Below are 25,984 nucleotides of genomic sequence, written 5' to 3'. Positions count from 1 at the left end.
GCATGGATACACACACACACACACACACACACACACACACACACACCCCTAGTTCAAATAGATGTAGAAATACATATGCAAAAATGATTAAATGAATTTACAGCATATTCAAACCTGATTATCATCCATAGTCTACATGTTTAGGGTTATCTTTCTTGTAAGGCATAAATCAATTGCAGAACTACTGGAAAAATATTATATTGCAATGGAAAATAATTATTTTCATTGCTATGGATAAGAATAATTTATGCCTATCAATTTTCTACAAGCAAATACAATGTCCTCCAAAAAATGTATACTTTGTAGAATCTAGTCATTTCTGAGCCTACTAAGCAATATCTAGCTCCCCACTGAGAGGGCATATAATAATCTTTTTTGCCCTTTCCAGGTCTTAGACAACTTTTTTCCTGTTAGGTTAAGCAAAATTTTAAGACATGGTGCTCAATAAAGGGTTAACTCAGCAGGCTTTGGGTGTTCAAGCTTTGCACATTTCAATGAAAAGATGTGTCTTTGACCGGCTCCTTGGACATCCTAAGCTTTTAGAGTATCCTACCAATATGAGTGTATTTCTATACTCTGGACCTTGAACCATTCCAGAGAGCTTATGCTCACATGTCAAAAATGTGATTTTTGAAAAGTGCCTGTTTTTGTTTGCCTGGATTCCTAGGCCACACTATTTTAGTTTGATCTCAGAAAGGGGACCTGACATTCAGTAGTTAAGGTCAGTCAGATGGGCCACCTCTGCCAATGTGACTGATTCATAGTACTGACTCACTTGGAGGTAAGTTTCAGGTGAACTTCTCTGGCTGAAAATAGTTTGTTCATGTTGCTACCTATCACTGCTTGGAGGATTATGCTCTACGTGCTCAGCTCCACTGAGAGGACAGCCAGCAACTTGTGCCAGGCTACTTGCTGTGTATATATTGCCCTGTGTACATTTTTTTTCCTTATTTTCCTCTGTATTATTTTTTCTGTAATAAGCTGTAATGGTGAGTATAAGACCTTTTCTGACTTCTGAGTGTGAGTCCTTCTAGTAAATCATCTAGCCTGGGGATAGATGTAGGAACTGCTGCTACATGTGAGTGCACATTATTTTGCTGAATATTCAGATAGCTGATGGAGAAGGCTTTCTTTGAATTGATTTAAAGACAACCATAAAGAAAAACAAAATTATGTCATTTGCAGGAAAATGGATGGGACTTGAGAATATTATGCTAAGTGAAATTAACCAGCTTCAGAAAGCAAATAGTTGTAAGCTTTTCCCCATATATGGAAGCTAGAGAGATAGTGGGAACAAGAGACCTCAGATAAAGGAGAAGAGACTCCAGTGGAAAGATGGAGGCAGTTTAAGGGAGGGAGGATAAAAAAGAAACATAAAAAAAAAGTTGAATTAATGCTAAGGACATATGTGAAATTACCAATGCCAATGTAAATGACATGCATGGGAAAAGGGAGGGAGGAGAGCGGGATCCGGAGGGTACCGCTCCACACGCAGTGTCCATAGATATTCCCATCACTCTTTATCTCAGTATGATATATAATTACAATGTACCAAGAAAAGTAGGAGAATTAAGTTTATCATAATGGTATTTTATCACAGTCTGCAGTGATACCTTTCTGAAGCTGATCATAGAGGATGCTACATAGGCTATTCAGGTTTCTATGTTTTTCCACATGGTGTCTCCAAATCAGGCCCAAGGAGCGATTCTTCCCTAAAATAACCCTTTGTTGAACCCACCTTTCTCCTTCACTGGTACTCTTCCAGAAGGTAGTCTGGAAATCCTCTACTCACTCTCTTAACTAAAAAAATTCATGACTTTTGACTTCCCTCAGGTCCTGTTTTTTATTTATCTTCCTAATAAACATTTTGTAAACCAAAAAGGTTGATATGCAAAAGAATTTTTTTATTTCTGATGTGACACAAAGAACATATTGGGAAGTAAAATATAGTACATTTTATTTTTCTCGTTGAAATGAGAAAAATTCTGATTTTTTGGCAAGGTGGGAAATTTTTTATGTCATGCATTGAATCCCTGTTGGTATAAAATCTGCTATAAGATATTAATTGTTCATTATTTGATTCTTATATTTACTTAAAATATTTTGGTAATTGTGAAAAATTATTTTCTCTCTTAATGAAAACTATCTTTTCAATATTATCATTTTTCTAAGTATCAAAAAGTTCTTTGAGTCTCAGAGCTAAACAGTGACTAAACTTTCTATTACCCTCCCTGGGGAAATAATCCCTCATGTTTTAGATTTAATGCTTGAAGGGATCCAAAAGAAGAACCCAGCTACTGCTGAGGAATTATTTTCCTAATTGCTACTCAGTTTTAAATTATTTTTACTTCTTATACTATTGGAATTACTTTTACTACTGGTTCACAAAGCCAAATGTTGCCAGAATGAAATGGCTAGTTATTTTCTAAAGGAAGGTTTTTATTTTTCAGGCAGGAAATTTCCTTTGTCCATTCCTGACCAATACTGTCTAGACTCCCTAAAATCACATAGGCACACACAATTTTTAAAAGGTAGGATACCTGTTACATGACTCTATTTCATGTCCATGAAAATTGTGGTTCAAGTTATTTATTTATTTATTTATTTATTTATTTATTTATTTATTTATTTATTTAATGGTACTGGGGTTCCTGGAAACCCTTCTACCTCCGGGCTTCACTCCCGGACCTATTTTTATACTTTTTTATTTGGAAACAGGGTCTCTTAAGCCAGCGCAGCCGGCTTTGAAACTGTGCGATCCTCCTGTCTCCGCCTCCCGAGCACAGAGATTACAAGCGTGCACCACCACGCCTGGCTCAAGTTATTTTTTAATGGGCAACCTATGTGATAATTTTCTAAGTTTTGACAGCTTTATTTATTAGACAGAATAGCTATAACTGGGAGTGGTGGCACATGCCTATAATCCCAGACTTTGGGAGGCTGTAACAGGATAATGGCAGGTTTGCGGCCAGCCTCAGCAATTTAGCAATGCCCTTTGTAACTTAGTGAGACCCTGTTTCAAATAAAAGAAAAAATAAATAAGGTTGGAGACATAGCTCAGGGACAGAAGGCCCCTGCGTTCAATTCCCAGTAACACACACACACACACACACACACACACACACACACACACACACACACACGATATCTATCTTCAAACATTTTAAGGCTTCAATGTAGAAGAGATAAAATAATTGTTTCTGTGATATTTAAAAGGACAAAATAGTTCTACTATGTATATACTATAGGAACAGAGATTATACTTAACAAAATGAAGAGAGTCTTAATAGAAAGAACTGTTCAAAAGTAAATCATGTCATCTTAAAATAAATCCTTGCCTTAAAATAAATAGAATTTAAGAAATTAAAGTGGTTAAATATAGCTTGAACAACCACTTAGTAAAGCTTTTGTGTAGGAACTCAGTCATTATAATACATTGGTAAGATGAGATGGTGTTTAAATTTCTGACATTGTGACTCAATAATTGAACAAATTTTTAGAATTGCTGGCACTTTGCTTAGAGATAGAAGTAAAATTTAAAATAATTCTGCAGTTGCCATTGGGCTACATAATGATGTGATCATTATGCCTTGATAGCTGCCCTAGAATAAATGGTGGATTGAAGGGGTCAATATTCTTTTCTAGAAATCCTCTGACAAAGACTTTGGCAGTAAATTAGTCCAATTTATGGCTTAAAATCTTTAAAAGTAAATATCAGACCAAGGGGAGTAAAGAAAGAAGGTTAAGTCTTCTGTAGGTTGGGGCTGATGATACTATATATCTGTTAAGCCATTTTCAGTTGGAACTTTATGTTGAAGAGGATTATTAGGCCACCTCAGGATTTAGCTGAAAATATGCTACAGATAATTAATGATGGCAGGGTGAAATGGTAGAATATACTATAGATACGTGTGATCTCTTTTTTAGAGTATCTGGCATTCTATCTAGATATATATCACAGAATTTTTCTAGGGGATTTCATCTGCTCATGGCTTTAGACCTCAGCTGTCTAGGTTCAGCAAAAGCATCCCAGGTCAATAATAATCAAGCACTGATTTACTCAAAACAGAAGAGTATATTTTAGAAATCAGAATCTCTATGTAATAATTTATAATTAGAACTGTTGCTATCAAGTTGATTAAGCTTCTGTGTTGTTTATTTTGGGCACCTGGGATGCTAGTATTATTGAGATAGAAATAATATGTGTTAATAATGTTTATTCAGTTTTTGTGCATTAGGTTATAACTTTCCTATAATCATTATGTCCAACTTCTCCAATTCCTTGAAACTACGTCTTTGTACCCTGTTTGGTCTGTGGTCATAATTTTTTTACTTAATACCTCTGGGTGCTTCTTAAACTATTTATGATTCCAAATCTACCATAGACTAATATTTTGATAAAAATACAATATAAGATAAATGAGCTATGAAAATTAAGTGAATGTAAAAACACACAAAATGCCGCAAAAATTTTATTACGGACATAACTTCCAAAATTTCTACAAAAATTAAAAAATTTTTACTCTCACCTTCTAAAAAATGGAATTAAGTGTCTTATTAATGTTAATGAATTTAGGGAAGTATATAAAGTAGTAAAGCTTTATTTTCATGTGTTTTGTGAATATTTTATAGTGCAATTGAGGCCCTGTATAATCAATGCAATCAGTACATTTATATTCATTAAATGGGAAGTTGAAAACAGGTTTATGATTTTAAATGGCTATAAAGGTCTACAAGCAGTTTTATTTAACATTTAAGAATAAAACACAGGCAAGAATATTAATAAACACAAATGTACTTGAAACCAAGTCTTTACTAAATAATATACCAACTCCCAGTGCAATAATGTTCATTTAAGAAATCATCATATTATATATAAAGTTATTTTGAGAGTTAAAATTTGGGTGAAATGTGGGGGATATTTTATCAATAATAGTGTGAAGAGATAAAGAGCCACTGATTTATTCCAACAGCATAGGAAAATGAAAATGCTTTGTGGGTGTGTAGGAGGGGTTTCCATTTCATACATTCACATCCCAAAGGCCCTTTGCTCTGAAGGCCAACTGATGCAAAGATTCATGGTGATGACTTTTGTCATAATAGCCACTTGCAAACCTTTTAGCACATTTCTTTAAAACTACTTAATAAGTCCTGCCACTAAGTAAATAACAAATTTTTAGCTAGTGGATAAAATTGTGATTCCTTCCATCTCAGTAACTCAAATTCATTCATCTGAATGCCATGTACTTTATGCAGTAATTGAAGAGTTGGTCTTTTCTGGTCTCTGGCAATACTAACATTTTTTTTTTTTTTTTTGTATTGAGGATTAAACCCCAGGGCATTCTACTTTTGGGTTACAAACCCAGTCCCTTGATTTAATTTCTATTTTGACACAGAATCTCACTAAGTTGCTAAGGGTCTTGGCCTCAAATCTGCAATCCTCCTGTCTCAAGCCTCTCTAATATTGGGATTACAGGTAAGTGCCACCACACCCGGGTACTAAAATCTCTTTTTATCCTCAAGGCACAGCCTTTCCAAACTGTAGGGACTTAACATTGCTTCCCTGTATTCAGACTTTTAAAAAGACTCCAACAAGCACTGTCGTTTCTACCACAGTCCTGTTTTTAGGCTTGTCTTTTTGGATAACAATTAAACCCCCAGCTAACAAGAAGACCCCCAAGCTGGGCGAGGTAGCGCACGTTTGTAATCCCTGAGCTTGGGAGGTGGAGACAGGAGGATCATGCAGGTTCAAAGCCAGCCTTGTTTGCTTAAGAGACCCTGTTTCCAAATAAAAATAATAAAAAATAGGTCTGGGAATGTAGCCAAGTGGTAGAAGGGCTTCCAGGAACCCTAGTACTACACACACACACACACACACACACACACACACACACACACAAAGAAGACCCCTATTTCCTTAGAGGACCAAAAGATTATTGCTTAGTTCTTCATAGAGTAGCCATTAATTTTTTTACTACGTAATTCTAATTTTTTGCTCTCTTTATACTGATACCTCAGGAGGAAGAGATTATGACTGTGAGATCATTTCTTATCAATGCATAGATATACTTGCAGTGCAGTATTTAATTCCAAACTGGAAAAATCCACCCTTAATATGGCAACAATATACAATTTCATGCCTATTTATTTGTGCACTACATTCAAATATCATGATCATTTATCTTTAGATATGTTTTTCAGATAGTGAGGGAGACTATATATCTAACTTACAGATGGAGACAGTCTCTGTCTGGAAGACAGGCCATGTCAATGTCTAGTGCAATCATAATCCTCTTTAAACTTCATTCCTATGGTTATTAAAGAGAAAATGAACTTATCTTTCTAAGGGTCTCTTACTACATTATCAACCACCAAGTCTAGGGATATTATTCCAATAAAATAATTTCACATTTAAAGGCTTCCTTAATAAGGATGTTTCTTCTTGATAATTTTAGTTATCCTTAGGCAAAGAATAATCACACATATTTGTGAGGAATAAAGATGCATCTCTGCTGGCACCCCTGGTCTGATATGGTTCTGTATACATTATATGCTTATCAACCGCTTTACAAGTAAAAGTGCCTAACTCCTACATATCTGTCTCAGATGACCATGTGTTCCCTCCTCTAGTCTAATACATAAGTGGCAAACATCATGGTAAAGTGACAAACTCAGTAAGTAGAGATCATATTGTAGGACTACACTTAATATTCCTCTTCTAGGGACTTCACAAGGTAGCCAGCTAATCTCACAAAGGTTTTTATCTTTTCTTTTTCTACCTCTGAGCTGAACCTCTAGCGCTTTATAGTTAAGATTTTGAAACAGGATCTTAATAAGTTACTGAGACCAGCCTCAAAACTGGGGATTCTCCTGTCTCAGCCTCCAAAGTACTATGACTACAGGCATGCACCATCATGTCAGCTTGTTTATATATTTGAAACACACCAAAACAAGGTACAACCCATGCTGATACCTTGCGTTGAATGTCTTTTAAAGTGTTTATGTTGAAGAACCACTGTTATACTAACATAACTTACTGTCCTCTGACAAAGTCAATAATAACTCAACATTCAATAGGAATCTACTAAATGGCAAAAAAATGTGTCACTAGCTATGTGTGTGGGGTATAAATACAATTAGGATGATGCCTTTTTTCTAAGATCTCAAAACAAATTCTAAAATGTACATATAATATCAATGACCAGAAAATAATTCCCTAATACCAAGTTGTGATAATAATCCCATAGTAGAAATACATGTATTTCTGTATGTAATAGAAATACATACGGAATGCTGCTAGAGTATAAAGAAGAGAATTAATTCTTAGATATGGGAATCAAGGAAGGCTTTGAAGATGATGCATGTGGGCTGCATCTTTAGGGTTGGTTGGGCTTAGGTTGATGAAGGAGAAGAGGGATGATAGCCTGGTATGGTATGGGACAAAGTGCATTGGAGTAGAGAGGATAAAACCTCCAAACATTGTACTTTTCTTTTTTCTGACGGCCACCCTTTGAGGGGAAATGGAAGAAAATCTATTGAACCAATTGTTTATGCTGTTTGGATGTGATCACAGCATTGCTTATATGGACTGTCAAGCAAAGGATGAGCTCATAAAAGGATATTAATGTGTCATTTTTATTGAGCAAAGTAGCATTACAGAAAAGGTGATTTCAAAGGCACATGGCTCTTTCATTACAGCCTTCAGGGGCGATGTTTGATCACTGAAAACAGGCTCCTTTGTTCCAGTTTTCTCTGATGTTTGGCATTATCCTGAATACATATGCTCTGACTTGGAAAGAATCAGTCTGTAAAGATTTAATAGATTCACAACTTGCATATTCAAAATGCAGGTCCTGTGGTTAAAATGAAATGAAAACCATTTTAATATGTATGTCTCTATATACAAAAACATGTTTCAGACACATCTTAGCAAAATTTTAAAAAGCAATTACACATATGTGTTTGTTCTGCGATTATGAAAGTTGGCTATTTTTAAAATTCACCATTTTATATTAGATCTGAGGAAATGTATATCATAAGAGACATTTTACTGGTAGTAGCAAAGTATGAGAAACTTTCCTGTTTCAGGGATTGGCTATATATCCTTGTTATGTAATATGGACATAACTTTCTAATGCTGGACATCACTGAATAGTCTCTTTATTAAAAGAGATTGTGGTGTACATCCATAATCCAGGAATTTGAGAGGCTGAGACAAAAGACTGCAGGCTCTAGATCAGTCTAAAAAACTTGCAAGCCCTTCGGAAACTTCGTGAAACTTGTTTCAGACAAAAAGTGTGGGGGTGTAGAAGAACTGGAGGTGTACCTTGGAAGTAGACTTCCCCTTGATTCAATCCCTAGTATTAAAAAAGGGTGGAGGAATTAACATTGCTCTTGTTTAGAAAAAAATTCAATCACAAAACACAGAAGAGAAATGTTAAATGTTAGCTTTTGCATGATGCTCTTTTCCATGTAAAAACGAAAGAGGTATTTTTTTTTTTAAGAGAAAGGAAGATGCTTGAAAAGAGACCTGAAGAGTAAAGAGCTTTTTGTTGACATGTAATAACCAAAACTCACTGAATTTTCTCTCCATAAAATTCCCTGGCTTCTAGTAAATGGATATGTATTCTCACTCAAATTTATCCTTTCATTTTGAATTACAATTGCACTTTTGAAATATGGCATCCCAAGCCAGCCAGTTGAATATGCATTCTGTCTCCAATTAAACACTCAGTGCCTTGAAGTTCAACTCAACAGACTTCAGCTGAAATGAGCTAGGTGATATTATGTTCTGTTTAAGTTGACAAAGAAAAAATTTCACCATGCCACTTTCCTGTTTAAAATCCTTTCCTTTTCATTTACAGCATCCTCCACTGCAAGGACACCCAAGGCACTCTCTGTGCAGCATGTCCTTCTCTCCCTGGTTAGTTTCGTTACAATCTCAAAATGGAAACCATTTTAGTTATACATCTGTTGCCTAGAACAGTGTTTTATGAACCTTAACAGAAGGATATGTCATCTAGGGATCTTGTTAAAAATGCAGGTTCTGATTCAGCGGGTCTGGGGGCTGGCTGAGAGTCTAACAAGCTCCCAGGTGACACAGTGGGCGACACTCTGGAAAGTGAATGTCTAGAGTACAATGACCTCCTATTAAGTGCATATTTATTCTTAGACCCTGATAACCGAAATGTAGATTCTCTGGCTTTGAGGTTGCTTCAGACTTCAAGCATGTGTGTGTGTGTGTGTGTGTGTGTGTGTGTGTGTGTGTGTGTCTTGTGTTTATGTTGGTAATTTCATAAAGACTCCATGATGTAGACTCCCTCCATCTACTTCTCTAGTCTCCTTTTTTTTTTAACCACTTCCCTTTTCTTACTTAGCAACTTAAACCTAACAAACTATGAAGTTTCCAGACTGTTTCAGGCTCTTTCACATCTCAAGACCTTTTCAAATATTATTTCCTCCGCCTGTTCTAGTATCTTGTGATACTTCTTTAAACGCCAGCTCATCTCTAGTATCCTCCAGGAGTCCTTCTCTAATCTCTTTAACATGTAATTACTTAATTAAATGCCTCTGATATGCTTCCCCAATGTCTTTTATTTCCTGTATATCTTTCTCATATCTGTTGGCAATTGTCTACCAAAACTTGTCAGTGCTTCTGGGGGAAAAGAGCTTATATACTTTACTGATACTCAAAAGCAATCACAGTGCTGGGCACACAGTAGGTTTTTATTAAAGTTTGATGAATAAATGGAAAAGAGAGATTGATGTGTCATAGTTATGCAAATTATAATACAGTATTTTCTCTCACGAAGCTTAAAATTGAATTGGGAGTAATAAAACTAACCTCATAAAAAGTTAAATACAGGATGAGATAATACTAAAGATTTAAAATGTTAGTATATGATTGACAAATGAGGATCATAGCAAATAACTATTCTGAATTCAATGAAGAAAATATCATCGTGGATTTTTTAATTATGTATTTTAATAACTCCATTTGTTCACAAAGGACTTGAAACTCCTGATAACTCTACATATTGGAGTTAATAAGAATATGAGAAAGAGAAGTGGTTAAGAAAATTGTATGAGAAAAAAAGGGGCTGTGGGAATTCACAATGAAGGCTTGAGAAATAGCCTCTTTGTCTGCAAAAATGTTTTTGCTATATAAGAGAAGTAATGTTGGGTTGGTGCACTGAATCTTTTTTTCCACTGGGAGGTTGGCTTCCTTGGGCTGTTAGCAGCTCCCTTTGTCTTTTGGTTTCTGGAGGGCTTTCAGGATACTTGGAAAGGAGAATGAGATCAGGACCTTTGGTATGCCTAGGGCTGGCTACACCACTATGTAAATAGCCCCAACATTAGGTCTTCTTCAGTTATTTTAATTTGAGTGTGTTTCATTTCCTGCTGGGACTCTGATACAATTGAGAGGTATTTAAAGCTAGATTGGATATCAGACATAATAACTGATAAGATAACTATTACTGCCATAAAAAATGTTTCAAAGGGCTCACTCTTGATTCAATGAGGGAATGAATGCTCAATAGAGAAAAATTCAGAACATAAACAAACCCAAAACCTAATCCTTGTGTACTTTATATTTAGTGTGGTGTAGGCAGTGAATCATCTTAGGAATTAAGAAAAAGGCACTGTATTTCAAAACTTCAGTTGTATAATGCATAATTACATCAGCCTTGTTTTATTGCATAATTTTATTTCAATAGTATGCTAGAGAGTGGTTTGGTGCTTTTCCCTCTATACTAGGGGTAGATTTTCCAGAACTGTTGCTTGTCTTCTTTCTTGATATGTACTATCTGGATATATCTCTGCCTTAGTCTTTCTAACAAGGGACAAAAAAATGGAAACTAAGTGGACAGAAAGCTTTGTGTTAAGCCGGGCATGGTGGCGTACGTTTCTAATCTGCAACTCAGTGAGATCCTGTTTCAAAATAAAGAATAAAAATATAACACTGTGGGTATAGCTTGGAGGTAGAATGCCCCTAGGTTCCATACCCAGTACCGTAAAAAAAAAAAAAAGAAAGAAAGAAAGAAAGAAAGAAAGAAGAAAGGAAGGAAGAAAGAAAGAAAGAAAGAAAGAAAGAAAGAAAGAAAGAAAAAAAAGAAAAATAAAAGGAAAGCTTTGTCTTAAAATCTATGGTGAAAGGTTTGTCAGGAAGGAGACTGAAATCCTTGACTTAAATGAAGCTTTTCTGTTTTTCTGCACTGCTCTGCCCCCTATTGCCATAATGTATTGAGAGATGTTTTCAGCTTGTTAAAATCAACAGATAAAAACAGGAAAAAGTCTTATATTCACAGTAATAAGGAAAAGCAGATCTAACAAATAAATATGATTCTCTTAATATAAAGCCCTGGGGTGCAGAAATCTCTGTCTTTGAGCCTTGAATTGTATTACAGCTCCATTTACAATACTTACATAGATCATTGTAGACTCCTAAGAGCCTAATTCTGTGACCCAGCAAAAACATATTATAGGTCTCAGCATTAGAAGATGTGTTTGTAGTTTGACCTTGGACAGATGAGTGCTGAGAAAATCACAAATTCAATTTATAATAATGCAAAAATAAGGTTGTTTATACTTTGCCCGGTGGGTGAAGTGAAAATCTAATATGTTTCTTGGTACAGAGTGTACATTTGCCAGGCTTGACTCAATTCCTGTTAGTAGGGAATTGAGAGAGGAACCGAGTAAACATTCTGTGAGGCCTTTTGCTCCTACCTGGTTCTTTACCCTTTAATTATTAATTAAAAGCTGCTTTTCCTTGTCCTTTTATTTTTCAGGTTCTATATATGAAATGTTTGGAAATGAATGCTGCTTGTCAACGGGAGAAGTGATTAAAATCACTGGTCTCAAAATTAAGAGAATTATAGCTGAAATTTGTGAGAATATTGAAGGTTGTGAGCCTCCACAACCATTTGAACTGCCTCTGAATTTTCCAGGTATAGTGTTCTGTAATTTTTCTTCATTTGTAAAACTATATTGTTAATGGTTATGCATATCAATACAATGGAAAGAAATACCAATGGGGAAAGTGATAGCTTTATTTCCCTGCCCTAGAACAGCGGGTAAAAAAGTCAGAACTCTTTTACTTCAATCAATTGAAGGACTAATAAAAGAAAACTATTTCTATGTTTTAAAATAAAGATTATTTGCTTAAGAATCAATCACTATGGTAAACAAATATTTAGTGGCTAAAAAATATTTAGTACGTTTTTAAGTTAAATTTGTTTATTTTAATTTTTTTTTTTTTTTTTTTTTTGCAGTACTAGGGATGGAACCCAGGGTCATTCTACCTCCGAGCTATACCCCCTCCTGTTTTAGTCTTTTTTTTATTTTTTGAAACAGGGTCTCACTGAGTTGTGAAGGGCCTGGCTGAGTAGTTAAGGTTGTCTGCGAACTGCGAACTATCATCCTCTGGTCCAAATGCTGGGATTACAAGTGTGTACCACCATGCCCAGGTACACATTTATTTTTAAACTGGTAAATGAAAGCATAAATGAGTCCAGCTTGGTGGCGTATGCCTGTACTCCCTGTACTTGGGAAGCTGAGACAGGAGGATCCAAAGTTCAAGGATAGCCTCAGCCAATAGTGCGAATCTCATCAACCTAGTGAGACCTTTATTCAAAATAAAAATAAAATGGCCTTATAGTTTGGAGGTATAACTCCTGAATTTAATCTCTATTATCACAAGCATACATAAAATCGAACATATTAATGGAGTAATGTGACATTTTAATACATGTATACATTTTATAATATTTTAATGAAGTTAACATATCTACATTGTAAATATTTAGCATTATTTTATGGTAAAGAACTTTCAAAATTATTCTAGCTTTTTGAAACGTACAGTACATTATTATTATCTCTAGTCACCCTACTGTGCACACCATAATTCTTACTTCTATCTAGAATTCTGACTACATATAGCACTAATGGTAACGTAAGAATCAATAAGACAATGCTATATTTTCATATGGTCTGCTGAATTAATTGACATCACTTAAACATATCTACCATCTTTATTATTAATGCCATTACTTTTACTCTTTGGATCACTGGTAAACTTTCCTCTCTGATCTTCCTGACATGTCTGGCTGCTCTTCTTCAATTACCTCTATACAGCCTTCCAAAATTTGCTCAAATATTATGCTTTCTAGAAAATCTTTTGCCAACCCTTAACCTCATCTAGATTTTTTTGTTTCTTTGTTTTCATAATTTATTAGGCACAATGATACATACGTCACCTATGATTTCATTGTCTTACTCTTTAGAGCAAGGGTTAGCAATTTCTTCTATAAAAGACCAAATAGTGGACATTTTAAGCTTTTTAGTCAGATAGTCTCTTACAATCATCCCACTCTGGTGTTGTGATATGGAGGTATCTATAGATAATACATAACCTTATCACCATGTAGTGGCTCAATTAAACTTCATTTACAAAAACAAATGGCCTGTAAGACTTGACTAGTCAATGGTAATTTGTTGACCTCTGCTTTTAGATTAAAATTCCTTGACGTTTCTAGCACCAAATTCATTCTCTGGTAGCGAATATGCTCAATAATTGTGTATTGAATGAATAAATGAATAGCAAAAGTTTTTATAGTATTTTGTGCTTCATGGCATGACTGAGGTTGGACCCGGGTTCCATGAGGGGCTTCATAAAGAACGTCAAAATGCTGTTGGTCCTGTGGCAGAGTGTGGATATTGGAGTCATATTTTAGTTCCAACGCTGCCGCTTCTAAGTTGTGTAGCCTTGACAAGTTATTTACTCTCCTGTCGTGTAGAATGGAAATAATAATACTATCCATCTAGCTGTGTTGTTAGGAGAATAAATATTGAAATATATTTAAAGTGGTTGAAATCATAGATGGCTTACATCAAGGGCTATACAATTTTTCAGCTTTTATTACCATTATTAATACTATTATTTCTATCATTTGGGAAGGCACTGAAACCTTTTCGGAGAACATTATAATTGAGCTGAAGTTTCAAGAATGAAAATAAATTAGCTTATATTGAGGCAAGAATTCTTTCAAGCGCTTTAATATCCTATCCCTTTCATGTTAAGCCTTACCCATTGATCAATTCCAACTATTTCTTCCTCCCCACAGCCTTTTGCTGCAGTGGTTCTCAAACTCGGCTGCACATTCGAATCACCTAGGAAATTTAAAAATTCTTGGTGCTCAGACCATTTGCCTAAGACACTCTATTTATTTGTTTGAGGTGAAGCCTGGTCATCAAGCTTTCTTCAAGTTCCCAGAATGATACTAATGAACAGCAAAGGTTGAGAACCATTTCTTTATCAGAAACCTTTTCGAAATACTCTAATTAGACAAAACAACTGCCTTTTGGAATCAATATAGCTTTTATGCCTTAATATTATATTTATTACATTTTATATGCAACTGAAATTATTTGTGTGCTTGTCTAACACAATCTACTTAACAGATAACCAGTTTGCTGAGGACTGAAGCTGAATTTCATTTATTGATCCACTCTTCATTGTGCTTAGGACAAGATGTATATAATAATAACTAAGTTAAAATGACTAAAATCTTATAAGGAGTGGTTTTTATTTGAGTAGTGAAAACACTTAGCAATTGACTAAAGTCTAACTAGGGGAATTGTTATTTAGAATAACTCTTTGAGCTTTGAGTTGGTGTGATAATTTTTCATTAATTGAGCAAAGAGATTAAAATTTGCTTACAAGCCGGGCATGGTGGTGCAAGCTTGCAATCCCAGCATTTGGGAGGCTGAGACAGGAGGCTCGTGGTTCATGGACAGCCTCAGCTAATTAGTGAGGCCCTCTGCAACTCAATGAGTCCCTGTTTCAAAATAAAGCATAAAAAATAGGGCTGGGGGTACAGTCTGGAGGTAGAATGCCCCTGAGTTCTACCCTCAGTACCTCAAAAAATAAAAATATTGTTTACAAACTTTTTTTATTATTAGACTCACAATTATAATAGAGGGTTAAAGTGATTGATGATGATAGGGAATACTTTCTTTCATAGAGAATTCCTATATGGTGATAGGATCCCCAAAAGAGGAATAATTGCATTGCTTCAATTTCAAATTTAAAAAGCCAAATATTTTCTTAAAATATTTTACCAAATTTCCTTTTGTTGTTCTAATTTCACTCTCTTGTTATCAGGGAATATACTTTATTTGATTCAGATTTTAAAAAATTGAGACTTTTTTTGTGGACTAAGGTACAGCATAAGCTCAAGAATGTTTTGTATACATCTAAGAAGAATGTGCATTCTATTTTCATTGGGCGGTGTGTCCTAAAATTATCTTTTGGTTTATAGTGTTGTTCAAGTCATATTATTTTTTGGATCTTGTGCCTAGTTCTATTCATTATTGAAAATGGAGTATTGGATTTTGCAGCTACTATTTTTGAATTATATATTTTTCATTATATAATATTCTTTATCTCTAAAAACAATTCTTATTTTAAAGTCTATTATATCTTATTTTTGTGTACACTAGTTTTCTCATTTTTGTAACTATTTGTATGGTTTATCAACCACATTTTTACTTTTACTTTTAAACTATTTGTTTATATAGTTTTATATATTTGGATTATGTTTTAAAATTCATTTTATCAAACTTTCCTCCTTCTCTTCCTCTTCTTCCTCTTCTTCTCCTCCTCCTCCTCTTTCTCTTCCTTCTCTTCTTCTTCTTTCTTCTTGCAGTGTTGCAGATCTAACCCAAGGCTCTGTGTCTGTTGGGACAATGCTTTTACCACTGACCCATACCCCAGCAAATTCTGCCTTTTAATTGGAATGTTTAATCCATTTATAGTTAATGTAATAACTGATAATATGGGATTTAAATATAAAATTTTGCTATTTGTTTTCCATATATCTCATACCTTTTGTTCTTTTATTCCTCTATTGCATCTGACTTTTGTTTTCAATGGATATTTTTTAGTTTCCATTTTAATTCCTCCCTTTAAAAATAGATTTTATTTTCTAGAGCAGTTTTGGTTTCACAGCATAGGAAATTCTCATATTCCCATAAATACACAGCCTCGTCCCTATCAAAATCCTAAAAAATCTTTTTGCAGATTAATAGCCCATTTGTTTTTTGGTGCAAAGTAATATTTCATTGTCTAGATATAACAATTTATGTATCCATCCAGCTATTGAAGTATATTTTGGTTAATTTCAAGTTTTGGCAATTATGAATAAAGCTGTTATAAACATCCACATGTAGATATTTATATGGACCTAAGTTTTCAGTTTCTTTGGGTAAATACCAAGTAGCATGATTGCTACACTGTAAGAGCATGTTTAAAGAAACTTCCAAACTATCTTTCAAAGTGGCTGTACTGTTTTTCATTCCTATGAGCATTCAATTAAAGTTTCTCCTCCTCCTCCTCCTCCTCCTCCTCCTCCTCCTCCTCCTCCTCCTCCTCCTCCTCCTCCTCTTCCTCTTCCTCTTCCTCTTCCTCTTCCTCTTCCTCTTCTTCTTCTTCTTCTTCTTCTTCTCCTTCTCCTTCTCCTTCTCCTTCTTCTCCTTCTTATTTATTTATTTATTTATTTATTTATTTATTTATTTATTTATTTTGTGGTACTGGGGATGGAACCCAGGGGCATTCTACCTCCGAGCCACACACCTCCAGCTCTACTTTTTATTCTTTATTTTAAAACAGGGTCACTGAGTTGCAAAAGGCCTCACTAAGTAGTAGCTGAGACTATCTTTGAACCATGATCCTCCTGTCTCATCCTCCCAAATGCTGGGATTATAAGCGGGTGCTACCATGCCTGGCTAAGTTTCTCTTGTTCTATACCCTCACCAGTACTAGGTTTTATACTTTGTCTTTAGCTATTCAGTAAATACACATCTAGCAAGTTCAAGGCTTGCATGTAATTTAGTGAGATTGTTTCAAAGTAAAAAATAAAAAAGGGCTGGGATTATAGCTTGGTAGTATAATCCCAATGGGCTCAATCTATAGTTCTACAAAAATGAATGAATGAATGAATAGGACTGGATGTGTAGCTCAGAGATAGAATGCCCTTGAATTCAATCCCCAGTAAAGTATGCACGCGCGCGCACACACACACACACACACACACACACACACACACACACACACAGCTATGGTAATTGTTTAAATTTGCAATTTGCAAATTTGCAATTCCTTCATGACATATGATATTGAGCATCTTTTCATTTTCTTTTCTTTGATTTTTTTTTTTTTTCAGAACTAGGGATGAAACTCAGGGGCATTCTACGTCTGAGCTACACCCCAGGCCCTATTTTTTAGTCTTTTTTATTTTTGAAACAGGGTCTCACTGAGTTGCAAAGGGCCTCACTTATTAGCTGAGGCTGTGCACAAACTGCAATCCTCCTGTCTCAGCCTCCCAAATGCTGGGATTATAAGCATGCATGACCACCTGACTTTTATTTTCTTGTTTTTTAATCTGATTATCATCTTTGGCAAGGTATCTGGTAAATTTTTTTTGCCCATTTAAAAAAATTGATTTGTAAGTTTTCTTGTTATTTTTTAGTTCTTTTCATATTAAAGTCCTTTGTTAGATTAATCTTTTGCAAATACCCCCCCCGCTTGCCTTCTCATTCTTTTGACATGATATTTCAGAGAAGTTTTTAATTTTAGTAAAATCCAGTTTATTAATTTTCCCTTTCATGGATTATGCCTTGGTATTTTATCTAAAAGACATGACCAAATCTAAGGTGATGTAGGTTTTCTCTAAATGCTGTTTCCCAGGGGTTTTTTTTTGTTTTTTTTTTTGATACTGGGGATGGAACTCAGATGACCTTCTACCTTTGGGCTACACTCCCAGACCTAGTTTTTATATTTTATTTGGAAACAGGGTCTCTTAAGCCAGCCGAGGATGGCTTCGAACCTGCACGATCCTCCTGTCTCAGTCTCCCAAGCGCGGGGATTACAAATGTGCGCCACCACTCCCAGCTCTTCCAGGTGTTTTATAATTTTTCATGTTACACTTAGGTCTGTGATCCATTCTGAATTATTTTGTGTTGAGTATAAAATCTGTTTTGAATTCATTTGTTTTTATTTGGGTGGTCCAGCATTTGTAAAAAAAAATCATCTTTGCTCTATTATATTTTCTTCTCTCTTTTGTCAAAGATTACTTAACTCTATATGGGAATTAGTTTTAGGTTCTCTAACTTGTTGCATAAATCTATTTGCCTATTCTTTCAGTAATACCCCACTCTCTTGATTATGCTTGTCTAGTATAAATATTGACATTGGATAGTGACAGTTTTCAGAATTTGTTCCCTTTTCAAATTATACTGTATATAGAAAACTATATTTTATACAGAAATGCCTCTCCATATAAACTATAGAATTTGTTTGTCAATATCTACAAAATAACTTCTGAAATTTGATTGGTAGTATAGTTAAATTATAGATTTAGTTAAGCCTTCCTAGCCATGAATATTGAACATTTAGTTTTAATTATCTGAATTTATCAGTTTTAATTTATCAGGATGTTATGGTTTTCCTCTTCTAGGAGTATTAGATTTTTGTTAGATTTGTAACTGAGTCTTTAATTTGGGATTTATAGTATTATGTTTTTAAATTCAAGTTCTACTTGTCCATTGCTAGCATGTAGGAAAATAATTGGTTTTTATATTTTAAATTTGTATCCTGTAGTCTTGCTATAATTGCCTTTCATTCCAAGTGCAGTCCTGCTATAATCACTTATGAGATTCAGGAGTGTTGAGTTGATTTACTCAGATTTTCTACATAAACAGTCATGTCATCTATAAACAAAGATAGCTTTGTTTTGACCTTTCCCATAAGAATAAATTTTATTTCACTTTCTTACCTTATTGTATTAGGTGTGCCTTTCAATATAGTACTAAAAGTAAGTTGGGAAAGAGGACTTTCTAGCCTTTTTCCTGTTCTAGTGGAAAAATTCTTTATTATTTTGAAGAAATTTTCTTCTATTCTTAATTTTTTTTTTTTGGTGGTACTGGGGGTGGAACACAGAGGCTTTCTACCTCCAGAATATACTCCCAGATCTATTTTATACTTTATTTGGAAACAGGGTTTCACTAAGTTGCTAAGAGCCTCACTCAGTAGCTGAGGCTAGCTTCGAACCTGTGTGATTCTCCTGTCTCAGCCTCCCAAGTGCTGGGATTACAAGGGTGTGCCACCACGCCCAGCTATTCTTAATTTTCTAATAGGTTTTTTTTTTAAAGACAAAATTGATATCCAATAGATGTTGTATTTTGTCAAACAGTTTGTCCATATGTATTGATATGAATTATGTGATATTTCTTCTTTAGCTTCTTTAGTTGATATGATGGACTACAGCAATTGAATTTCAAATTTCAAACCATTTTTAGTCATTGTTTAAAGCACACTACTAATGGCATATCAGTCTTTTTATACATTTTTGGATATGATTTGATAATGTTTTTGAGGATTCTTGAATTTATATTAATGAGATATTGGTCTGTATTTTTCTGACACTGGGCTAATTCTGTTTCCATGGAGTGAATTAGAAAGCATTTCCTTTGTTTCTATCCTCTGGAAAAATCATACAGTATTTTATAATTTCTTCCTTAAGTTGTGTTTAGAATTCACCAGCGAACCCATCTGGGTTTGGAATTTTCTGGTTTGAAAGTATGTTAATTATGATTCAGTTTCTTTCATAAGTAGGCTGACTCAAAGTCTACTACTTCATGTGTGAGTTTTAGCATATTGTGTCTTTCAAGGGATTGACCTATTTTATATAGTTTATCAAGACTGTGAGAATACAGTTTATAAGCCAGGCATGGTGGCGCATGCTTGTAATCCCAGCATTCGGGAGGCTGAGACCAGAGGATCATGATCCACGGACAGCTTCAGCTACTTAGTGAGGCTCTTTGCAACACAGTGAGACCTGGTTTCAGAACAAAGAATAAAAAATAGGGTAGGGGATGTAGCTCAGAGGTCGAATGCCCCTGGGTTCCATCCCCAAACCTGCAAAAAAAAAAAAAAAAATACAGTTTAGAATTTTTCTTTATTGTTTTGGTATGGGTTATTGAACCCAGGAGGCATTCTAGCTCAAAGCTATAACACCAGCCCTTTTATCTCTTTTATTTATTTTTTTATTGTGAAATAGGGTCTCACTAATGTGTGTGTGTGTGTGTGTGTGTGTGTGTGTGTGTGTGTGTGGTGGTACTGGGGTTCCTGGAAGCCCTTCTACTTTCGGACTACACTCCCAGACCTATTTTATACTTTTTTTTTTTTTTTTTTGAAACATGGTCTCTTGAGCCAGTGAGGCTGGCTTAGAACCTGCACGGTCCTCCTGTCTCTGCCTCCCAAGCACAGGGATTACAAGTGTGCGCCACCACGGTGGGCTTCTCACTAAATTTTTGAGGGTCTCAGTATGTGGCTGAGGTTCACCTTGAACGTGAATCTTCCTGTCTCAGCCTCCCAAGTACTGGGGTTACAGGTGTGCACCTTGAAGCTAGGCCTTTATAACCTTTTAATGTCTATGAGATCTTGGTGCTAACTTTTCAGTTTTGATATTAGAAATTTGTCTCTATTTTCTCTTTTTATTTTCATAATGAGCCTGGCTAAGTCATATCTATTGATCTTTTAAAATAAACATATTTTACTTTTCTTGATATTCTGTACTATATCTCTATTCTTCTATTTTTAATTTCATTATTTCTACTCTAGGATTATTACTTAGTTTTTCTTTCTGCTTATTTGGAAATAATTTGCTCTTCTTTTTCTAGGTTCATTTTTTATATTTTTATCTTGAAGCATTTTATTGTAAGCTTCTTAAGTTGGAAGCTCCTGTCATTTTTCTTTTCATATATATATATATATATATATATATATATATATATATATACACACACACACATATGTACATATATATGTATATACACACATATATACACATATATATAACACATATACACATATACAAGGCTACAAATCTAAGTAGTGATACATTCCACAAATTTTTATATATTAAGATTTTTTACTTAACTCAAAATATTTTAAAAATTTATCTTGAGATTTCAATTTAATTAATTTGCTCTTTAGAACTAAAAGGGTTAATATACAAGTATTTGGGGTTTGCTAGCTATCTTTCTATTGTTGATCTTCATTTTAATTCTATCATGATTTGAGAACTGAGGTGACAATTTTATTCTTTTAAATTAGGTATGACACATTTTATGGCTCAGAATGTGATTTATACTGGCAAAAATACATGTGAGCCTGAGAAGAATGTATAATCTACTGTTTTTTGGTTGAAATAGCATATAAATGTCAATTATTTTTTATTGTGAAACAGGATATCACTAAGTTTCTGACGGTCTCACTCTGTGGCTGAGGCTGGCCTTGAACCTGAGTCCTCCTGTCTCAGCCTCCCAAGTACTGGGATTACAGGTATATACCACCATTTAGGTCTTTCTTTTTTTCAGTTTATCTGCAGTGCTATTAAGTTAAACTATATCACTGTTATATTTCCCCCCCTGGAGGATATGCCCGTTTCTGATTAAGAGCATTAAAGTCTCCACCATAACGGTGGCATCATTGATATCTCCTTGTCATCCTTTCAGCCATTGCCTTGAATATTTTGATGCTCTATTCTTAGGCACATATGCATTAAAATTTTATGGAGTTTCATAATTATATAGTGTTCTTTTTCATATCTGATAACTTTCCTTGCTATAAGATCTACTCAGTTTGAAATTAGTATAGTTACCCCAGGTTTTGATTAGTGCTAATATAGTATATCTTTCTCTGTTTCTGTGTGTGTGTGTGTGTGTGTGTGTGTGTGTGTGTGTTACTAAGGATTGAACTCTGAAGCATTCTATTTCTGAGCTACATCCTCAGTCCTTTTTTTACATTTTATCTTGAAGCAAGGTCTCCCTTGGTTGCTGAGTCTTACAAGTTGCTGAGGCTGGCCTTGAACCTGTGATCCTATTGTCTCAGCTTCCCAAGTACTACAATTGCAGGCATGCACCACTAAGCCTGGCTTTTTCTATTTCTTCACTTTTGATCTATATGTTTCTTTATTTTAAAGTGGGTTTTTTTTATAGATAACATATAGATGATTTAGTCTGACATTCTATATCTTTAATTGGCATATTAAAGTCATGGATTTTTAAAATTACTATTGCTATTGTTGGGTTAATATATGCTATATTTTTTTTTTTGTTTTCTAGTTGTTGTATTTCTATTTTTGCATTCCACTGCTTTTGCTTCATGTAGTTTTTTAATTATTTTACATGATTCCATTTTTCTTAGTTTTATCAATTATATTTCTATTTTTTTTATTTTTAGTGGGTGCCATATATATTTACAAAAAAAAAAAAAAAAGGGTTTTCAAGTCCAGTGTCAGGGGCCCTGTCAAGGGCCAGCTGTGGTTTCAAGGGAGGTTTTTGTGGTGAGATCCCCAGAAAAAAGAAGACATGTGGAGTCACTATCAGAGGAGAACAGTAGCAGCTTTATTCACAGACCTGTTATATTAGATTTGGGACAAAACAGCATACCCACACCAGAGTGACATGCACCTATGTGTTACACTTTGCTTAGTCACATTTACATAGCTATGAGCACATCTGTGACTGTGGAAATATGCATACATCTGCAGCTAGCTGCACAGGGTGAGTGGCCCCATTTTCACAGGCCCTCCCAAATATCCTTGCCTGACAATGGACAGTGCCAAATAAACCAATCTTGTGCTGCCAATTGGGGTATCCATAAGATCAGCCCACAATAGATTGCCCAGCTATTTATACAGACATACAAAGGCCTGGTCTCCATGAGCATTAACCAAATTGCCTAGAGCTCAGCCCTTTGGCTAAAGCATCCGGCACCAGTCTCATACCAAAAACTCTGTGGTTGGCTGTAAGGCCACAGTCACCCATGTGGGTGGCTGCCCACAATAAAAGCCATCATCAGCATGCCACACTTCTGTAGGCATAGGGGCTCTCTCTTCTTCAGAGGGTATTTCCCACTCAGAGGAAATACCTTCAGAGGGTATTTCCCTCAGGGCCCACAGGGGCTCTGAGGATGTTGTCACTCAGAACTGTACTGGTCGCAACAGAGTATGTAGCTGCTCAGACAAAGGGCTATTAGAAAAATATGCCTGTTGCTCTCAATAAGTACCTCACTTGGTCAGAGTGGGGTTTTTGTGCCACCTATGTCTAGGGGGCCTGAGTCCAAGATTATAACCAGCCTTTAATAAGGTAGATTGTTTATACCATTACTCGGTACCTGTAATGAGTTCACAAGCTAAGAGGGCAACATAGACTGCCTCTGTTTCTCAATAAGGGAGTAGTGCACCTTTGTACCTTTCCATAATTGTGACCAAAATCCATTTGGGCTATTTCTAGCACCTTGTTTCTTTCATAACCTTTATCCAAAACCTGTGTCATCCAATAGGGCTGTTAGTAGGAAAGGAAGGGCAGGACTCTATTACCTACAGAGCTTATGCCTGTGTCATTGCCCTTTTGGTGGTAATAAATACAGTATCCATTTCAAGGATCCAATTCAAAGATTCTTTTTAGGACAAAAGTGTGTAAGGGGTACATAAGCATAGCTAAGTAGGGTATACATGTTTGCCAAAACCCCAAGAAGACCCAGGTACATTTGTAACTGACCATTTCTTGTCAAGGATACACTTGTATCTTATGTATCACTGCTTAGTTATAACCTTTGTTTTACTCAAACAAACAGCTCCCGAGAATTTGACAGAATACAGGTCCTTGGACCCTGTCTTTGTGGATAGCCCACCTCCATTCCTAGAGAATGGCTCAGAGACTGCATATAGCTGCTTTTAGTTCTGAAAGACGATCAGAAGTTAGCATAATAATATCAGCAATATAATAGAACAACTTTACATTCTTGGGCTTCTGCCGAGAGGCCAAATTTTGTGCCACTAAGCTGTGACACAAGGTAGGACTATGTAAATACTTCTGAGACAATACCAGAAAGGTTCATTACCATCTTTCCTAGGTAAAAGCAAATTGTTCTTGTCTTTCCAGGGTAATATATATGGGAAAAAAAAAGGTATTTGCCAAGTCTACAACATAATGAAATGGTCCCAGTTCATGTGACAGAATATCCATTACTTCTGAGATGTTGGGTACTGCTGCATGCAAGGGCAATGTCATCTTATTTAACTTCCAGTGGTCTACCATCCTGCCATGAACTCTCAGGTTTTCACACTGGCCACATGGGAAGTCGAATGAGCTATATTATAAGTCAGGCATATTACACCTGCTTCTTTTACATTCAGTATCATTTGTCCAATTTCCTCATGTCCCCTGGTAATGAGTTGCCATACACTCACAATCCTCATGGTTTGGGGAAGTTTTGAGGGAGCTTAATGGGATGTCCTCTAGTGATAGTTTTTACCACATGAACCTATAGCTGGAATTCTCCGATAGTTGTCTGTATAGTCAATCCCTGTAATACACCCACCCCCAGGATATACTCAGCTACAGGGGACATATATGTGCCGTATTGCTTAGGAGGCAGACATCTGATTCCCAAAGTCACTGGGCACATTAAACTGTAATGATGTGGCCTCCATAACTCACTATGGCAGCCTTAGGTCCAGCAAACTTGTCTGGAATGCCAAAGAGGAAGGGTTTGTCAACTCCTGTATCAACTAGTGCCAGAACATGTTGTGTATTGTGGGAGGACCAGTAAATAGTCAATTCCACATGCAGCCTCAGGTCGGCAGGTTCCCAGCCAGCTGGTTTCCTTGGCTGAGTCCTTAGTCTGGAGAAAGTCAGCAACAAGTATCTTTCTAGTTATTCCCTTGGCCTTACTTGGAGTAAAAGGAATGTGCCTTTGGTTTCAGTGAAGTTGCCAGCAGAGCACCAAGAGTGCTTGATGGGGTGTGTCCATACAGCACCTAAGGAGATGCAGCCTCCCTCGGCCTGAGCGGCCTACAGCCTAAGGCAAAACTTTAAGTAAAGTGATTCAGCAGAAAATGGGCTAAAGATGGCACCTGGAGGAAGCTACAAAGGCATGGTTTCCCCATTCATTATGGGTGGGGAGACTGAGCAGTTTTTCCCTTTCTACCTTTAAAGGAGCTTTCTGCACACATGAATGGCTCATGTACTGGCCTGGGATTGGCTGTAAACTACATGCTAGTGATCTTTATCCCGGATAGGCTAGGCTATTTCTCATGGAAATTCCCTTCGTGGCTTGATGCTATATATAGGATTGCTTGGCGAGAAATAAATGAGATCTTGCTTGACTTGACTTCCGGCTCGTGGGTTTGTGTTCGAGTCGTCGGTACTCATCATCTCGCTAAGCCCTGCCAGCTGTCGGGCTGGATTCCCGACAAGTGCTTCCTTGGGCTGGTCCTCTATCTTCTCTGTCAGCCCAGCCACTGATAAGTCAAATTGCATATGCCTGCAGCTGATTTTTACTGACCCTTCTTCTGCAATTTTGGGGCTTAATCCTACAGAGAACCCTTTCCTCCCTGTAGCTAGGGCTCATACTTGGGGCATGCACGCCTGCAAGTGTACTTCCATGTCTCCCAGCCAGCAATCACATCACCAGCATGGGATAATCAACATACAGAGCCAGGAGGATGGCTATGGTATCAAAAGGGGCCAACTGCTAGGATAAACTCTTTTAAACAGGCCATAAATGGTTCTTTATCTGGGCTACTATACTGAGCTTCAAGCATCATCTTTCACATGCCCATCTCATGTATTATCTGCACTATGTCAAAATAAGTAGTGCACATACAGTCTCTGGCAACTCACCAGCATTGTTCAAACTCTACAGGCAGTGGCCATGAGCTGATTAATTAGTGTGATTTCTGGATTGCACATTAGTCAAAGACACAGTCTGCAGCTGCTGCCATAAGGAGAGCATGGTGGTTATTCTAACCAATTGGATCATTTTAGTCAAGTCCAGCTTGATATTATTGACCCCATCATTCCACAGGTCCAACAGCCATTTATGCTTTGTATTACTGGGGATTGAACCTAGGAA

At 36.0% G+C, this 25,984-nt stretch overlaps 1 protein-coding gene across 1 annotated transcript in view; it reads left to right on the top strand.

The window, feature by feature from the left end:
• THEMIS (thymocyte selection associated) overlaps positions 1-25,984 on the top strand; it is a gene marked incomplete at its 3' end in the record, with an annotated part of 200,316 nt that overhangs the window by 29,998 nt on the left and 144,334 nt on the right. Inside the window, exon 2 of the mRNA XM_080699749.1 lies at positions 11,790-11,948. Within this exon, the coding sequence (XP_080555875.1) occupies positions 11,790-11,948 (159 nt within the window). The remainder of the gene's footprint in view (positions 1-11,789; positions 11,949-25,984) is intronic.

The sequence above is a fragment of the Muscardinus avellanarius genome, assembly GCF_963383645.1.
Source record: "Muscardinus avellanarius genome assembly, chromosome: 8".
In the NCBI taxonomy this organism is placed as follows: Eukaryota; Metazoa; Chordata; class Mammalia; order Rodentia; family Gliridae; genus Muscardinus; species Muscardinus avellanarius.
Note: the sequence above shows the minus strand (reverse complement) of the source record. Positions and strands in the feature narration are given on the sequence as shown.